General features: G+C 55.0%; 2 protein-coding genes across 6 annotated transcripts; one reads left to right on the forward strand and one right to left on the reverse strand.

The window, feature by feature from the left end:
* Positions 1-2074: 2074 nt before the first annotated feature.
* On the forward strand, positions 2075-11437 carry LOC148414204 (3',5'-cyclic-AMP phosphodiesterase 4B-like). 4 transcript variants are annotated; one of them, XM_088429480.1, is made up of 10 exons: positions 2075-2316; positions 6042-6135; positions 7106-7386; positions 7461-7559; positions 7980-8144; positions 8298-8397; positions 8512-8666; positions 8768-8890; positions 9505-9687; positions 9824-11437. In XM_088429480.1, the coding sequence occupies exons 1-10, from the start codon at positions 2110-2112 to the stop codon at positions 10124-10126; spliced, it is 1710 nt and encodes a 569-aa protein (XP_088285606.1). In that variant the 5' UTR covers positions 2075-2109; the 3' UTR covers positions 10127-11437. The 4 variants fall into 4 exon arrangements, with proteins under 4 accessions (XP_088285606.1, XP_088285604.1, XP_088285603.1 ...); XM_088429478.1 differs by having other exon boundaries at positions 7106-7115; positions 7194-7386; positions 7980-8397; XM_088429477.1 differs by having other exon boundaries at positions 7980-8397.
* A 1951-nt stretch (positions 11438-13388) lies between these two features.
* Positions 13389-16291, reverse strand: mgst3a (microsomal glutathione S-transferase 3a). Of its 2 annotated transcripts, none has more exons than XM_088430402.1 (6): positions 16127-16291; positions 14970-15086; positions 14823-14896; positions 14196-14253; positions 14044-14116; positions 13389-13995 (listed from the first exon to the last, which is right to left on the reverse strand). In XM_088430402.1, the coding sequence occupies exons 2-6, from the start codon at positions 15084-15086 to the stop codon at positions 13682-13684; spliced, it is 636 nt and encodes a 211-aa protein (XP_088286528.1). In that variant the 5' UTR covers positions 16127-16291; the 3' UTR covers positions 13389-13681. The 2 variants fall into 2 exon arrangements, with proteins under 2 accessions (XP_088286528.1, XP_088286529.1); XM_088430403.1 differs by having other exon boundaries at positions 13705-13982.
* Between the last annotated feature and the right edge of the window lie 849 nt (positions 16292-17140).

Here is a 17140-nt window from a genome sequence, read left to right on the forward strand (position 1 = left end):
TTGGAGGCATTTGGGAAAGCGTCCAACGCTCGGACTCGTACGCGAGCGGATCCGACCGCGACAACTTGGAGGCGGTTGTAGGATCCTCGCCAAGTTTTTTTCTCAAAGTAACCGATTGCTAATCGGGCTGACCGAAGCCCCTTTCACATTGTCGTGCTATGGACTCTAGGCCCGCCGCATTGTTCGTCGACCTGCTCCCAAAACAACTGATATCTGGACTCGCTCTCCCGGGTAGGATATTTCCAACGACTAGCCGCCCCCATTTTACCCTCGGACCGATAAACGGACGGCACGCTATGCTTGGCGTATCAGTCGAATGACACTCTTACACGCGGACCGTCGCCACTGTCCTTCCTGGATTCACCCGCGCGGCCTGACTGCCGCGTCATGGGCCCCCCGCCGCCCTCCCCCAGTCATCTACACGTTGTGCGAGATATGTTGTAGTGTCTTTTGTGAGCGCGGGGATATTTTTTTTCCAGGCTTGAGCTACGCCCTCTCGGGCTGAAGACTTGTACTCTAGGCGATGACAATGCCTGCTCATATGCTCGATTTTTTTTTTTTTTCCACAACTTATTTTCTCGGTGGGTTACTTAGAGTTGAGGCAGCTGTTTTCAAAGCGCACGTACGCCCTGATGCATCTTTACCGCAGTTTGAAAAGCGCCGCTCCAAAGTATGCTCTCAAAATTGTTCGTTGAATTTAAACAAATTCAGACATGCAAATAGGAACCTATTCCAAGGCTTTCACACACTCCAACGTCTCTCATGGAGTTCAAATCGAATTGCATCACGTTAATAGTATCTGGCGAATTCTCTAGCATAATTCTATCATAAAAGTGACCCAGATCTTATTTGCGGCATGAAAGAGCCAAGCCTTCGATTTTGGATGACTCTCTTGCGTCTGCCCTGACTGGCAGAAGTGGAGCGGGATGCGGTGGCACCTTCTTGCCGTTGGTCCGCACTCTAATATACTTTGACGCTTTTTGCATAAATGGCTTTAACGTTGAATTTTTGGGCCGGGGAATGATGTTGGACTTTTGGAATAATTTGGCCGCTAAGCTCGGTGACGACTAGTTTTGTAAGCGATAATTGTTCTCCTTTTTTCCCTCGCGCTCTCGTGGAAGCACCCGCCGAGTCTTGGTTCCGCTTTGCAAAACCTCTCGGCGGCCCTCAGCTTCCTTGCGCGCAATAAGATTCGGTTGAAGTTCTTTGTTGAGCGTATCTGCCGGTTGGGTGCTCTGATCTAGCGGAATGACGTAAAACGGGGGGCGGCACGCTGGCCGTCTCGCGCCAAGCAGATGGAGTAAATGTATTCCGTGTGTGACGCTTATGAGGTCCATGGGTCGTTTTCAAGGAAAGAGGAAGGTGGGGAAGTCCAGATGTGCGCTTTCAGGACGCAAAACTTGTTGAATCAACAACTCTCTTGGCTTTCTGCGCGGATGCTGTCTAATTTGGAAATAATCCTGGCAAATCTGTATTTTCGCATGAATGGCCGCCTTGGTAGTCCTTTTGCAGTCGCTCGGGTAATTCCGCTCCATGTTTTATGCGAGCTCGGGGTCAAACGGGAAGTACTTTGCTTTCTTGGCACGTTGCTGGGTCCTGGTTTGGCCTCCCTCCAGCGTCAGAGTCAAAGTTTGCCTCTTGTGTTACTTGTGCAAACAGGGTTTGATGTCTGATATACCCCCCCCCCCCCTTGCTCCGCGAGGTTCAGAGGAGGGAGGCATTTTGGGAGGCAACGTTACTGCCACAGTTCATCTGAGTTGAAAGGGATACTTTACGTTTTTAGCCAATTTCAGCAGTAACAAGGTCACTGTCAGAATATATATATATATATATATATATATATATATATATATAGGTTATCGCATATTTGTTTCCGCAAAATGTATATTGGTAGACCTGGATACTTTCTGTTGGAATGGTCAAGTCTAATGCAGCCGGAATGAATCGCAGGCGCACTTTGCCGACGGCCGAGAGGGGTGGGGGGAAGCAGACGGATTGGGGGAGGGCCCGAAGAGCGAAAGGCGCGGGGGGAAAGGGGCTGGCGAGAGGGTCGGCAAACAGCCGCCGTAGCCTCACCCCGTCTGACGCTCGGCGGCCGGGCTCGGCGACATGAAGGAGCTCCGCGCGCACCGGCCCCCGGCACCTCCCGGCTCGGACCCGGATCCCCCGGGCCCCGACTGCGTGTCCGCCTGTCTGTTGGCCGACGAGTCTTACCAAAAGCTCGCTATGGAGACTATGGAGGAGTTGGACTGGTGCCCGGACCGGCTGGAGACCATCCGGACGTACCGCTCCGTCAGCGACATGGCATCCGACAAGGTACCGTTTCATCGGGGTCGCGTTTTTGCATTTCTACTTTCTTGCTTATCGTCTCGAACCAGCGAAAGCGGTCCGAAACGTCGAAACGCATCAGGCCCACGCCTCGTGGAAATTTCAAGATTGTAAGTCTTGCTGCTGACTGATAAAGAGGAAAACGAGTTGAGTTTTTGGATTTGATCAAATGGCGCTTTCTTGGACAAGAAATACCCGGCATGGCGCTCATTTCTTTTCATTTGACGTGCACAGATTTACCAGGGAGCCTTTCATTTGTGTCAAACGCAACTGAACCCATCCACGCTGGCGATCGTTCCTCAGCCCCGCACAGACGGGAGCGCGCGTGGCGCCGTTACATCCTAAACGCTGAGGGCGACGTTGACCGTTTGCGTCCAAACCACCGCGACGGCCGCTTCCTGTCTCTGCATTTCCTCTTCTCCCCCCGTTCCCTGGCTAGCACACGGCAACGGATCGCTTCGCCGTCAGACAAAACGCACGAGACCCCGCGGACGCTCGGCTAAATGTCGGGCGGACCCGATTAGCGAAGGACTCGTTTCACCCCGGGGTGCCAAAATGCGCGTGACCTACGTGGTCCGTTTTTTTGTCCGCTTTCTCCGCCGCCGTTATAGCAGGCGCGGACCGATCGTTCCCGCGATCGACAGACCCGCGGATGGTTGCGCCGCCGGTTCAAACGTACGCGCCCAATCGGTCAAAGGCGTTTGTTTTTTTTGGGGAAGCGCAGGACGTAATTGAAGCCTTAATGGGTCGGGGCGTCTCGACTTTCGGCGCCCGAGGGCACGGGTGTATCCGGGGGCCCGCGTCGACCGCCGGCCGGCACGCGGTGACCTCGCTGTGATTTGTCTCGCCGCACTTCGCCGCTGCCGAGCGACTGCCTTGGACAAACATCCAGCCACATCTGAAGGGCTCTTTGAAAAGCTTCTATTCAGGTGTGACCCACACGCGACAAAATGAATTTTCTGGCGGCGCGGCTTATACTCCGGCGCAGCTTACGGTCTGAAAATGACGCTCATTTAAAGGCATACCCACGGCGGTCCGGCACGGGCCGAAGTAGCGCCGCCGCGTCACACTGGAAAAACGATACGACGCTGACTAATTACTAAGAAATACCCCCCCATACCTTCGGTGGCAGAAATCAGGATCGCTTGCCGTACAAAACTGTAAACGACGCGTACCGCTACCTTGCCGCGCCGTGATTTTATTGGGTTCGTCCACAAACGCTCAGGGTAATATCATGACGTTTCTGTCTCTCTCGCGCAACGGCCACAAAATCGTCATCTCGCCCTTCCGTCCGCGGAGACCCTGCGCGTCCAAATGTGCGGGGCGACGCTGCGCAAACTGTTTTTGAAACGTCAGATTGATATTGGATGACGATGAGGACGATCATCAGTCGCATCCGACGTTCTTCCGATTGCTCAGCGTTTACAAACAAAGTCTTTGCGCAAACGGGCAAAATCCACTAAACGGACGTAATAAGCCAGAGCTCGTTGACTCATTCGGAAGACTGCGTAGGCGTTGTTTTGCAATGAGCGTCTTCCTGTAAGACTCCGGTTTCTCTTTGGGCCAAAGCGTGCAGCGGCAATTGGCGCCGAAGCGCTTACAGATAGCTGTCGTTCTCCACGCGGGCGGTTTTTGAACGCGCTCAGGCGCTCGTGCTTGAAAGCTCGGCCCGTGGACGTAAGGCGGGCGCGTGCGAGGATGTTCCGGTCGCAGGCCGACACGAAAGAAGTCAGAGGGAAGCGGGTGGAGACCGCACCGTGCCCCGAGGTGGTGGGCGGAGCCTTCAATCTCTTGCCAGACTTGGAGGCCGGCGTCACCGTGACATTTTCTGCCTGTGCTTAGGAGAGGTCGGGGATCGGATTTTCTTTCTATTGTTTCCTGTGCGATTTGCTCACGGGACAATGGGATTATGTTTTTATGACGGCGAGGGGACAAACATTCAGATGCGAACTAGTTGGGATAAGGTAAGTTTGAAAATCCAATAGAAAGTCACCTTACCGTTTGAAAGAACGGGACGCGCTCCGGACACTCATTTGCTCCCCTTTATCTCTGCGTCTTTCCCGCAAGAGTACGTAGAGTGAGATGGCGCGCGTATACGTCCGCGCGCAATTCCCGGATGACGTGGGACATCTTGAAAGCGGAACATAACGATAGGCTTTACTAAGGCCGGCCGCTCCTCAAAGACGCCGCCAAAGGAATAGCCGGCGCCTCCTTCCCCACGCGCTGGACACGCCGGTGCTTTGAAGTCGCGCGGTCCACGCGGGATCTGTTCCGCATTACTGAGCGGCGGGCGAGCCGTCGGGAGAAAAGCGCAGGGATGGCGGGGAAGAGGAAGGGCTTTGCGCGGCGCCGTCACGTGTAAGAGAAACGGCAAATAGCAGTACTGTGGGGGATCCCTGGACTTTTGCGCGCGGTGATTTTTGTTTGCTTTTTTTACCTCGGGCGACTTCAGCGCACGCCCGCCCTCCCGCTAAATTTCTCTCTCTCTCTCTCTCCGGAGCCTCGCCTTCCTCTCCCCCTCACTCGCCCGGGAAGAGGAAAGCCGGATTTCCCCCTCCCGCGTCGCCGGATCCCATCCGCACGGGGACCGAGGAGGTCGCGCGTAGCGAGGATGAGAAGACAAAGGCAAAGATATTGATCGGGGGTTTCCGTCGCGCCGGGGAAGGGCGAGGCGGGCATATCTGGCGCGACCCCCGGCCGGGCGCGGGCGAGCTGAGCCCGTCGCTCGCGCCTTGAGCTTTCGGGCCTCGGGGGGGCGGGTCCGCTCGGAGAGGAGCGCGCGAGGCTTCCGCCGGGGAGCGCCGCCATGCCCGAGGCCAACGACCTGTCCTCCGTGTCCCGGGGATGCGTCAAGTTGCGTGGCGCTCTCGCCGTTCGGCTCCCGTGTCCGTTTTTGCCATTTGTTTTCGGCAAAGGCCCTCGTTTCGCTCCTGAATCCGTGACGGATCAAGCCGCGAAATGAACGTCGGCGTCCAAGGGATAGAAACGCCAACGCGTGTTTGCTAGTTTTGCTTTGATTTTTCCATCAAATGATACAAGTGATACTGCCAACGTCCCATCTTTTTAAGTAGCCTTTTTTCAAAACGGGACATTGTTTCCAATGGACACTTTTGCTTAGAACAGGATTGGCTTCTTGCTTTGGTCCGGACCGGACCGTCAGAAAAAATATTCCTTCTTTGATATCGTTAAAGCGAACGACGTCAAAAATGAAAAGCGTCAGAAATAGAATGTTTACTGGTGAAATACGAAGCGTTTGGACCGTTTTACTGGTTTGGTCCGGGGTCTGGACCGTCGGAAAAAAGGCCAAAATATTCCGTTTTATATCATGAAAGCAAATTATTAATTATCTACACAAAAGAGGACTCCCGAAATAAATGATTGACCGACGCCTTTGCGTTGCGCGATGTGTCTTCTGGAGTCGCTGGATAAAGTATGCCTGCGGTGTCTGTTTTTAGTTTTGTTTTTTCCTCGTCCCAAAATGCTTTATGGCGGTTAGGCATGTACTTTTGTACAGGATGTCGCAGGGGTACAGGGGCAGATGTACAGGATTTCGCAGGGGGTACGTCATTTAAAAACAAAAAAAAATGATCGAGAACCACCGACGAGGAACCGAGAGGCGTGTCCTCATGAGACAGGCGTGTCCCGTTCTCGTCGGGTTTTTGTAGTTTACGAATTCCCCTCCGAAGTAAATTTGCCTATTGTCTCCGAACCAGTTCAAAAGGATGCCGAACCGGGAGCTGAGCCGCCCGTCCGAGACGAGTCGCCCCGGCAACCAAGTGTCGGAATACATCTCCAACACCTTCCTAGGTGAGCCCCCGCACGTGAGCGTAAAGGCACGTGAGCGTAAAGGCGCGCTCTGTCCACTTGAGTCGAAGCGGGACGGGACGAAGGCGAGGGGGCGGTCCCGTTGGGAAAGACGTGAGGGATGGAGGAGGGGCCCCCAAACGATAACATTGCGTTATTCGTCGTCGGGACGGGCGGCTTCCCGCCTCCTTGAAGGGCTTCCCCTCCTGGCGTTCGGGCTCCGCGCAAGCGGGCCTGACGCCGAGCGACAGGGGGGATGCGAACGACGGAGCGGGCCGCGTGGAAAAAGAGAGGGAGAGCGGAAGGACCCTCCGACCCATTTGTCCTCGTCCGCAATGCGGATGGCGCGGGAATATTGGCTTCCCGCAGTTATCCGCACGTTACGCCCGACCGGCCGGGACCTCGCCGCCTTCCTTCTCGAAGCAGTTTGCACTGGCGCTGCGTATATATTCATATATTATTCACATGTGGCATATTTAGCGTAATAATATAACAATACGAATGGGACGTTTGATTTCATTGACATTTTTGTTGACGTTTTCTGTACCGATTCAGCCGTTTTTAACGGTACAGAGTTCGTTTTTTGGTCTGTAAGACCCAAATAATGTGAGGGAGGGAGGGAGGGAGGGAGGGAGGGATATTGACCATGCCTCAAGCATGCCTGGTTTTTATCGACTTCGATATATATGTGTGCGTGTGTGAAACCTGTTTTACAAATGGGAAAACGGTTTTTAAATGTTGTGATTTGAAAATCTCAAAAAATGAGTGTTTAGAAAGTAAGGTATCCATCTGAATCTTTTACGTTAGACGCTAAAAAAAACAATGTCAATGACGGGGATGTTTCTTTTCCTTGTTGGCCAACGGACCAATTCTTTTGGAATAACATTAATTGGAACGCTAAATAAGTTGAGCGTCATTTAGCGTTTTAAAGGAACACGGCAAGAAACGCACTTGGCTCCCGTTTACTCGACAGACACCCAGAAGGAGCCGGAGCCGGAGCCGGCGCCGGCGCCGGAGCCGGAGCCGGCGCCGGAGCCGGCGCCGGAGCCGGAGCCGGCGCCGGAGCCGGAGCCGGCGCCGGCGCGTCCCGTCCCCAAGTCCAGGGAGAGAAAGCGGCGGCAAGGCCGGCGGCCGGCGCGGGAAGGCGGAACGAGCGCGCGGATCGGCGGGGCGGGGAAGGCCGGCGCCCGCGTCTCCGGGGGCGCCGACGGCCGCTTCGGGGTCAGGACGGACCAGGAAGAACTTCTGTCCAAGGTGACATTTGCGAGGACCGGGGAAAGGGCTCTCGGCCCGCCGCTCATGCCGTTCTCTCCGCGGGTTCAAATTAGGACCTGGAGGCCATCAACAAATGGGGACTGGATATTTTCGGGGTGGCGGAGCACTCTGGCGACCGGCCCCTCACCTGCATCATGTATGCCATCTTTCAGGTCAGCGCCCCGCCCGTTTTCTACCTCTCGTTTCTCCATTCCCGAAGCCCGGCGAGGGCTCGGGGACCAGCTCGACAATAGTAACTTTAATGTTGTCGTTTGGCAGTATGTGTCAGCGTTACACTAAAAGGTACGTTTGAAGGACGCGCGTTTAGCTTCTTATTCATGAACCCGAATGGCGGATCGGCCCAACGCCCGGCGCGCTCGGGTGTGGAACGCCGGTCCCGGAGGGCCGGTATCCCGCATGTTTCGGGACCCTCTTTCACGCCCGACGCTCGCCGATAAGCCCATCATTTGAAGGAGGCGCGTCGGGACGAGAGACCCGGGAAACGTGCGGGCTGCCGGCCCTCCGACCACGCCTGCGGTTTAGGCGTGCGGATTTCTGGATGGCCTGAGCTTTGCGGCGCGTGTGACACACAGGAGCGAGACCTGATGAGGACGTTCAAGATTCCCGCCGATACTTTTGTGACCTTCATGCTCACCTTGGAGAGCCACTACCGCTCCGACGTGGCTTACCACAACAGCCTGCATGCCGCCGACGTGGCCCAGTCCACTCATATCCTGTTGTCCACGCCGGCGCTGGACGTAAGCCTCGCACGTCGGCCCGTACCCGTAAAGGGAGCCCGTACCCGGCGGCGGAAGCGGGCGACCGGCGTCGCTTCCGCCGAGAGGGCTGGGCCGCAAAGGGCCGCTCGAGTGGCGGCTCCTGATTTGTTTTGCGGTCCTGTGGCGACGCAGGCCGTCTTCGGCGACCTGGAAGTCCTGGCGGCCGTTTTCGCGGCCGCCATCCATGACGTGGACCACCCGGGGGTGTCCAATCAGTTCCTGATCAACACCAGTGAGTCACCTCGGCGGACGCCTCTCGGGCGCGGCCGCGCCGCTTTTCACCGCGCCGCTTTTCACCGCGCCGCTTTTCACCGCGCCGCTTTTCACCGCGCCGCTCGGCCGGCAGACTCGGAACTGGCCCTGATGTACAACGACGAGTCGGTGCTGGAGAACCACCACCTGGCCGTGGGCTTCAAACTGCTGCAGCGAGACCGCTGCGACATCTTCCAAAACCTCGGCAAGAAACAGAAGCAGGCGCTCAGGAGGATGGTCATAGACATGGTGAGGGCTCGGGGGCGGGCGAGCGAGCGGCGGGCGGGCGGGCGAGCGAGCGGCTTTTCCTCGAGCCCGCCTCCATCGGCGTCCCGCACCCCTCCCCTCAGGTTTTGGCGACGGACATGTCCAAGCACATGAGCCTGCTGGCGGACCTGAAGACCATGGTGGAGACCAAGAAGCTGACCAGCTCGGGAGTTCTTCTGTTGGACAGCTACACGGACAGGATGCAGGTAACCCAAAGCCAAACCCTCCTTTTTCAATTTGGCGCCGCCCCAAGTAAGCCAGCCCGCTTTTTCTTGATTGGTTTTTTTGTCTTTTTCCAAATACAAGTGAAGAAAATGAACCCGTTGGCCGCATAGATTGAAGAAGAAATAGGCTTCGCTTGCATTAAATCGCTCAACCGTTTTAAAAAGCAACTTTTCACTCGGTCGCCGCCAATGACTTCTGTGGCCGACATTTTTACAGGCCGGCGGTGAATGAGTTAACAGATATAAGTTTTCATGAGCTGGGATTATTTTGTCAACTAATCCATGAGTCAGATTTTTTATTTTTTTTTTTAATTTTAAAGCATGTTTTTATTTCCGTCCCATTTTGAGAGATGAAAACGGTATGTTTTTGACCTCGCGGTCCAAAAAACCATGCGAAAAGATTCTTTTGTCATCGGGTCGGGTTTAGGTTTGGTCCGTAACACGTCCGCGAATATTTTGTCGCCTTCCAAAATAAAAGGAGATGTTTTATTCTGAGTCGACATCCCGTCGATCCGCTGCTCCAAACGGCCGATGGATTATCCGAAGCGTTTACGGAGCGCTCGGCCGCACGCGTAATCCAGACCTCGACCCCGCAGGTTCTTCGGAACATGGTCCATTGCGCCGATCTGAGCAATCCCGCCAAGCCTCTGGACCTGTACCGACAATGGACCGACAGGATCATGGACGAGTTCTTCCACCAGGGAGACCGAGAGAGGGAGCGGGGGATGGAGATCAGCCCCATGTGTGATAAACACACCGCCTCGGTGGAGCGGACGCAGGTAGGGTTTGCGCGCCGGATCGCGTCAGCCGGACACGCCCGGGTGGAAAAAAGAAGTCAGGCGTGCCGGTTCCTTTGCTCTCGATTCTTCTGGGATCTGCTTCGGGTCCGCTCACGCGTCGGTTCGTTTGGTCCAGGTGGGCTTCATCGACTACGTCGCGCATCCGCTGTGGGAGACGTGGGCCGACCTGGTCCACCCGGACGCCCGGGACATCCTGGATACGCTGGAGGACAATCGGAACTGGTACCAGAGCACCATCCCCCAAAGTCCCTCCCCTCCCCTCCGCTCGGGTCCGCGCGGCGGGGCGGGGGGCGTTCCCGCCGCCGGACGGTTTCGGTTCGAGCCGACGCCGGGCCGAGAGGAAAGCCGGAAGGCCGCGCTCCGAGGTCGGGGCGGGGCGGGGACGTCCGCGCGCGACCTCTCTCCGGCTGAGACCTAGCCGGAGCGAGCGAGCGCTTGCTTGGAAGAGCGGCGCGGGAATCCCGCCACGCGGGAGGAATCCCGCCACGCGGGAGGAATCCCGCCACGCGGGAGGAATCCCGCCACGCGGGGAGCAATCCCGCCACGCGGGCTCTTCGGAGCCTCCCGGCGGCGAGGGCCTCGCTGAATGCGGGGCACCCCCGCCCGTGAGCCCGGGAAACCCCGCGGGCGCCTCCTTTTCCAATCCGGGACGGAGGCCCGGCTCGGTCACGAACAAAGTGAGGGGAAGCGGACGATGTTGGCTCGATGGAAAAATAGTCCCACTTGCACCGTTTGAACGACTTCCTTTCGTGTTTGGAAGTTATTTGGAACCCGGACCGTTTATTCCCCTCCCGCCTTCTCTAACATGTCTTAAGAATGGATGTGTGCCTTTTTTTTTTCCTAATTTATGGAGCACGTGGCTCAAAGACGTGTCCCGTTCCCGACGGGGGGGACAGGTTCGTCTCACGCAAGTCTTCCGAATGTCCCGGCGAGAGCGAAAGCATCTCGAAAGCCGAATCGCTCGGAGTTCCCGGGGCGCTTTGCGCTTCGAGTGATTAAGGAAGGATTGGAACGGAAACGTCTAGCGTACGTGTATTTTCCCCAAAGCGCCACGCAAGCGATTAGTAAACAACATTTTTGACTGTATATCCAAAGTACGTATTTGCACTTTTGCTGGCTTCCTGCCATTTTGTAAAAACGTTCACGTGGAAGGATGACGTCAGGCGGACAAAAACGCCAAGGATCCTGTGAGGTCACTTGACGCCGTGACTCTGGATACATGGTTGGCGGCGGCACTTTGTGGACATTTCTGCAGCTGGTCGCAGATGCGTCCGCGTGACCTTAACGGTACGTACGGCCTCGTCGTCGCGGGGCGCTAAAGTATCAGAGAATCGCACCGAATTTTGCTGCAGACCCTTGTAAAAAGTCGTATTTATGATCTTTTCACGTTCAGCGTCCTATTGATATGGCTTGAAAGTTGCCACTGCATACTTGTTATTTATATGCACTACGTCAAATCGGTTTGACGTCACGCCGTTCCGATCGGAACTATTTGAAAAGTACTGTACCTTTCGGCTTCCAATGAGAGACCTCGGTTGGGATCCGCCTGGCTGGGGGCGCGGAAGGCGCTTGGCTTCAAGGCCAGTTTGAGGACGGCGCGCGGCGACGGGTCGTCGTGCGGCTCGGAACGTCTGTTGAATTGTACCCTCGGTTTTTTTTCCTGTGTTTTCTTCACGGTAATTATGGTCAAATGATTTATGTCGCGCTCAATAAATGTTTGCTACGAAAATGGGCGTGTATTTCATTTTTTTCTGCTCTTGTTCACACGCGCCATCATGTCTTCAGCTCGTTCCACGGTGCAGTACGTGCATCTAAATCACGTTCGGCACATGGGCCATTTCATTTGGTGTTGAACGTGAGATTCACGGGTGGACGCCGAAGAAGGCGAAACAAAAAAACGCCGGAACGTGTCAGGTTAGAACCTCTTGGGAGTTTTTAAGCCTTACTACTGTCTGATAAAGAAGAAAACGACGACGGACTTGGACACATGGCGCCGATTTCCATGTACAGTTAGCAGGCTAATCGCGGAACATGGGCGTTGGATAGTGAATTGCGGCGGAGTGCCTCGTTGGCCATCGGTGCGCCAGTGAAATCCATTTGTGCAGATTCTCGCTCTGGCGCGCGTGCATACGTAGAAACTTGTAAAAATTTTGACCGTCTATCGGCAGTAAAGGCAGGCGAGGATCAGCTTGTCTTTTTTGCTCTTGCGCGCCAACGGCCAGGGGGTTTCCTCAAAGGTCCGAGACGAGCCGGGCGCTCGCCCCCCCCCCTCCGCGGAAAACGGATTTTGTCAGTGGGCGTCGCGGGGGAATTCTATGGAACTTGCGACGAGGACGGGAGAAGGCTCAAATCCAAAGCTCTCCGCGTCCTGGGCGAGACGAAGGATTGGGGAAGGATGGGACGCCGCGCCGCGCTTTGCTTCCGCCGGTCCGGGGCTACGTGTGGGAGAAAGGCAACAACCTCTTAACCCAGTTTGAACCCAGTTTGAACCCAGTTTGAACCCAGTTTGAACCCAGTGACGTGCAGCGAGGTGCACGGTTGCTGAGGCACTGACTCCTTTAGTGTCAGATTTACAAATATATCAACCAAAAAGGGTAGCTTATTCAATTGCCTACTGGTTATTTCACATCTCAACAGCATTCTTCACAAAACACGCCGCACATATTACAGAGATGTAACGGTAAAAAACAAAAACCTGCATTTGCTCTACAGTGTAGTCTACACCTTCCATGTGTTGTCGTGATGCTCGAGTCAGGATATTTTCAACACGAGGGGCAAAATATTAGCCGCCCCGCGCGGCTGCCTCTATTTTTTCATTTAAGGCCGGGATTTAGATATGACCCCGTGGGTTCGCCGGGGTTAAATGTTCTATCCTATTATTCTTAGTCCAATCTCTCTTTTTATAAGATTGAAATGAAAGGTGTTTGTGTCTTACCTTTATTTGTAGATGAAGTCCTGGCGCAATATCGCGCGTTGGTCCAGACATTGTCACAAGTTGAGAACAAACGGCAGGGACGGCTGCGTTTTTTCGAAGGGCGATCTCATAGCCATTCCGTTTGAAAAGGGCGCGTTAGCTTCCGTCCCGTAGTTGGAGGCGAACCCTTTAGCTCTGGCGTTGGTCCACCTGTGTTGATCACGTCCACTTTTGACTGAAAGTCCACTTTTCAGACATTTTGAAGCTTAGATGTATAATCCGTTTCGGCAGTCCGACGTCGCAAAAAACGCGAGAGCGCTTGACTCCCTGGTTAAAAAAAAAAAAAAAAACTCGCCTGGTGCCTCCGCGTAGAAGAGGAGCGCAACAAGTAGCCGTTTGCTCACGTGCGCCCTCTTCGTTGCGGCAGAGAACTACCTGCCTCATCCTATGTCTTTCATTTCCCATCAGCAAAACGAAATACAAACGTTAAACTTGGATGGTTAAAGACATTAGCCAGACTTTGGAAAATCGGGTCCAAAAAAACGTCATCTGCAAACATTGCAGATAGAGGGCAAGCAGCACGCGCCGGTTGCACGTCTCAACCCGGTTTGTGATGATTGCGCATTCGGAGGTGAAGCTCCAGTCGGCGCCGCCTCGCCTAAAGTTTCATCCCTGTTTTTGAACGGGAAATAGGCAAATTCGGCGATTTTAACCATACAAAATGTTTGAAATTGGTCATACATAAACATCAGCGGACAAATATTAATATCAATTGAATGTTATAATTCTTTATTTTTTTACTTGTCATGATGACCTCCCCTGACCGCACGTCCCTCGGATTTTCTCGCGCTTACGGCGAGAGGCCGTTTGAGCGTACGTAGGTGAGCTTGGTTAGATGAAGGACGACAGCCTGTCAGTTGGATTCTGCTCCAAAAGCTTTTGTCATGGATAAACGCACTCTCCCTGTTGTTGGCGTTTGAAGTTTGCCCGGCGCCGCGTCAACTTTGCGCTAAATACGGCCTCGATGGGAAATCACTTTGCCAAGCGAAAATGTCAAATTCACAAGACAAAGAGACGCTCGCTCGCCGCAACGAAGGAAGGCACGTTGTGATTTATTGCAAAAAAGCAAAGGGCGGTCCGGGAAAGCTTGAGCGCAAGAAATACGGCCAAGGTACGCTTCCGGCCCGCCTTCCGGCTTCTCCTCCGCCCGAGGGCTTTCAACAGCAGTTTTTCCCCTCGCACCAAGAGCCCAACCGAGGCGTCGTCCAGCCCGCCAGGCGGAGTCCAAAAGCGGCGGTGGTCAGGATCATCCCGAGCAGGGCCGCGTTCCCGAAAGCCCCTCGCATTCTTTTTTTCGGATCTGGTTGGGAATTCTTATTATGTTTATTATTAATATACCGAGACGCGGCCGAGCGCCTCACCTCCCGTGGAGTAGCCGTGCGCGTAGACCTCCCGGCTTATGATCCATACGGCCCCCAGCCCGCTGCTGAGACGCTGGAAGCGCGCGCGCGCGCCTGTTTTGTGGCCTTTGGGAGCGGGGACGCTCGGAAAGTCGGCGTAAAGATCTACTTACCGGCCAATGCGCGCCGCCGACGGCCAGGCAGAAGAGGAAGGCGGGGTACAGCTCCAGACTGCCCAAGGGTTCCACCCAGACCGTAAACAAACAAAATTGACCGAGGCCACCTTTTTCGCGCCGGCAAAAACTCAACTCTCCGGTGGCCGCCGACAGCGAGTACCGGCACCGCCGCCGCTTTTTTCCTCAGTATCCAAATTGAATAAAAGGCCATTTTCGATGATTTTCCGCATTGTTTTTTGTCGCGGCCGACAAATACGGAGCGCGCCAGCGCTTTGCCGGCGCGAAGGCACGAGGCCGTAAACGATGAGGGCGCCCGATTCGCCGCGCGTGCCGTATTTGAGGGTCGCCGCGGTTCGAGCGCCCCTTTTTTGCCGGCGTGTAAAACGGGACGTTGGGGTCAATCTCGGCTAAGCGGTGTTTTAAAACCGACGGATGGATGGCATCGACCTAAAACAAAAAGCTTAGCCGCCGAGCGCGCCTTTAACGGCGCGAGTACAGCCTCTGCGGCAAACCCTTTGGAGCGGGAGCGGTACGGGGACGTTTGCACTTCCCGCAGGCCCGCAGGCCCGCAGGCCCGCAGGGTGGGAAATCATCTCCAGCCATGGCGTCGGCATCCCTACTCACGTGTTCTGGTGCGCGCGCTGGACGCAGTTGAAAAGGTTGCCTTCCTCGCTGTCGTCGCAGTACATCTTGGGGTACTGCCAAAGGAGACACGGGCGTTTGGCTCGCCGAGCGCTTCGCGGCCGCGTCCCAGCTCGGCCGCCGGCTCACCGGCACGCCGTACTTCTTGCGAGCTTGGCCGACTCGCACCGCCAAGTGTCCCACCATGATGACGCTGGCGACGCCGGTCAGCACCACGTAGCCGTACTCCTTGGACAGAACCGCCATCTCCGCGACGCGGTCGCGATCCGGCGAAAATAGCCCTTAGGCTTTTTGCGGCCCGGGTGCCCCGCTTTGATATTTTTCCCGGAGCCCGAAGCGGTCCGACGCCCGGTCCCGCTCGAAGGCGTTTTTGCGGAAAACTGAAGCGCCGCTCCCTAACGGAGCCGGAGGGGCGATTCGGCGACAGCTCTTTTGGAGCGGTGCGCGCCGGCGGCCGCGAGTGATGGAGTTGCGCGGGGGAGCGCGCGCGTGAGGAAACGACTGCCGGAAAGCAGGCTCTCCAAGAAAAGAAGCGTCCCATCATCGCGGGGAATTCGGGGCTACGGGTAGTTGGCCGATCTACCGTCATTCTAATTCTTCTTTTACTGTGACCGTGTATAAGAGGTAGCCGACGCTTTGGCGACAATGTCAAAACTGCAGCATAGCGGAATCGGTCTCATCTTCTTAAATTCTCCCGATTTTCTGGCGGCCGTATCCGTAAATGATATATTTGGTAAGTCGCCTATGCATAACGCCCGTCAAAGGGTGTCCCGTTCAGCGGAATTCAACTATCCCGAGGCTCTCCGGCGTTTCCAATTTCACGCGGATGATTAGGAGTTGACGAGGAGCCGCTTTGAGTCGCGCGCTTGTCGACCAACGCAACTGTTAGCCAGTCCGACTGCAGTATTTCCACGTCGCTTGTGACGAATCTGCAGTCGGGAAACGGAAGTCCCAAAATCCAGCCCCGTCTGCAATCGGGAGCGGGTTCGTCGAGCCCAACGAACGGCGTCCCCGGGCAACGCCGAACGGCCGCCGGCGGGCGAATCTTGCGGAAGGAAGAGTCGTTTGCGATTCGAACGTCTGCGTAATTCGCCTCGCGCATTTCGGGAACGGGCTCTTGACGACAACCGACGCCGCGCCACAAAGACAGAAAGTACACTTTTTCAAAAACTCCAAAGCAACGCAGACGGCCGGCGTGTCCTTAAAAAAAGGTCAAACGAGGACAAGTACTCACGCGAAAGACAAGGGCAATTTCGAAGCGCTAAGAAACGAGAAAAAGTATTTACCTTGTGGACGAAGGACTGCGATGTGCGCGGAAGTGGAAATCGGTTCAACGAAACACAACAATCACGGCAAACAAAAGAAAAGCAGCGTGACGAGCTTCCGCATGTGTTGGCTGCTACGCGACACGCACCGTGAGGGCGTGGCTGACAATTTTCGCTGAAAGAAAACATAAAAAAACGACCTCCAAAGTATTGGAACACAACGCCATCTGCTTTAATTTTAGTTGCGTATTGAAGACATTGCAGGTCAAAATAGGGAGACAAGACAAAAGTTCATATTTCCGGGTTCTATTTCATTATTTGCATCATTGAGGTGTTAAAACAGTTTTAAGGAAAGTGCATTTTTTGGTTGAAGTGAGCAGAAGAAGAAGAAGAAGAGACGTTTTTAAATGACCTTAAATTGAAAATATTGAAAGGGGTCATTTTGTCATTTTGTCACTTTCCTGCCCTTAAAATAGATCGGGTGACGTCAGTGCCCGATTAAAAAAAACAAAAACCATTTTCACTTTCCAGTCATTTTGCGTTGGCTCCAAAAACCAAATTCACGTTCCAGTCAGTTTGCGTTGGCTCCAAAAACCAAATTGACTTTCCAGTTTCCCTGTTGCCACTACCGACCGTCCGCCGCTAGATGTCGTCATAATGCCACTGAACAGTTGAGGCCAAACGACTGCGTTAGGAATCAGCTATTTTGCCCCCAACCTGCTCGGTCTTTCACCTCCCGCAGCCGCGCGCGTAAACGCGAGCACGCCGAGCGCACGCGGTGCTTTTGTCGACGTGCCTGTAGCCCTTTCTTTTAGGGTCCATCCACTATTGCCTGCGCACCCCTCCTCCTCCAATATGCCGAGTCCGATCCAACGCCTACACGTGGAACCAAGAATAGAGTCGGGCTGGCTGAGGAGAACAAGTGACAACGACCCTGTCCCGTCCCGTCCCATCATCCCCCAAGCCGCGTATGCTCACTTTGGATTGGAGCAAGGTGCAGCCAGGAGCGGAATGTCACTTGCGCGCCTTGAGTAA

Source organism: Hippichthys cyanospilos, chromosome 12 (genome assembly GCF_059441005.1).
Source record: "Hippichthys cyanospilos isolate Australia breed blue-spotted pipefish chromosome 12, RoL_Hcya_1.0, whole genome shotgun sequence".
Taxonomy (NCBI): Eukaryota; Metazoa; Chordata; class Actinopteri; order Syngnathiformes; family Syngnathidae; genus Hippichthys; species Hippichthys cyanospilos.

What these genes read in the sequence shown, in the direction of transcription:
- LOC148414204 (XM_088429477.1), top strand. Translation starts at nt 2,110, where the DNA reads ATGAAGGAGCTCCGCGCGCACCGGCCCCCGGCACCTCCCGGCTCGGAC. An exon ending in GGAGGATGGTCATAGACATG is followed by an intron (nt 8,667 to 8,767) that starts GTGAGGGCTCGG and finishes CCCTCCCCTCAG; the next exon opens with GTTTTGGCGACGGACATGTC. An exon ending in GCTACACGGACAGGATGCAG is followed by an intron (nt 8,891 to 9,504) that starts GTAACCCAAAGC and finishes TCGACCCCGCAG; the next exon opens with GTTCTTCGGAACATGGTCCA.
- mgst3a (XM_088430402.1), bottom strand. Translation starts at nt 15,086, where the DNA reads ATGGCGGTTCTGTCCAAGGAGTACGGCTACGTGGTGCTGACCGGCGTC. An exon ending in GCAAGAAGTACGGCGTGCCG is followed by an intron (nt 14,897 to 14,969) that starts GTGAGCCGGCGG and finishes CTCCTTTGGCAG; the next exon opens with TACCCCAAGATGTACTGCGA. An exon ending in CAGCGCGCGCACCAGAACAC is followed by an intron (nt 14,254 to 14,822) that starts GTGAGTAGGGAT and finishes ACCCTTGGGCAG; the next exon opens with TCTGGAGCTGTACCCCGCCT.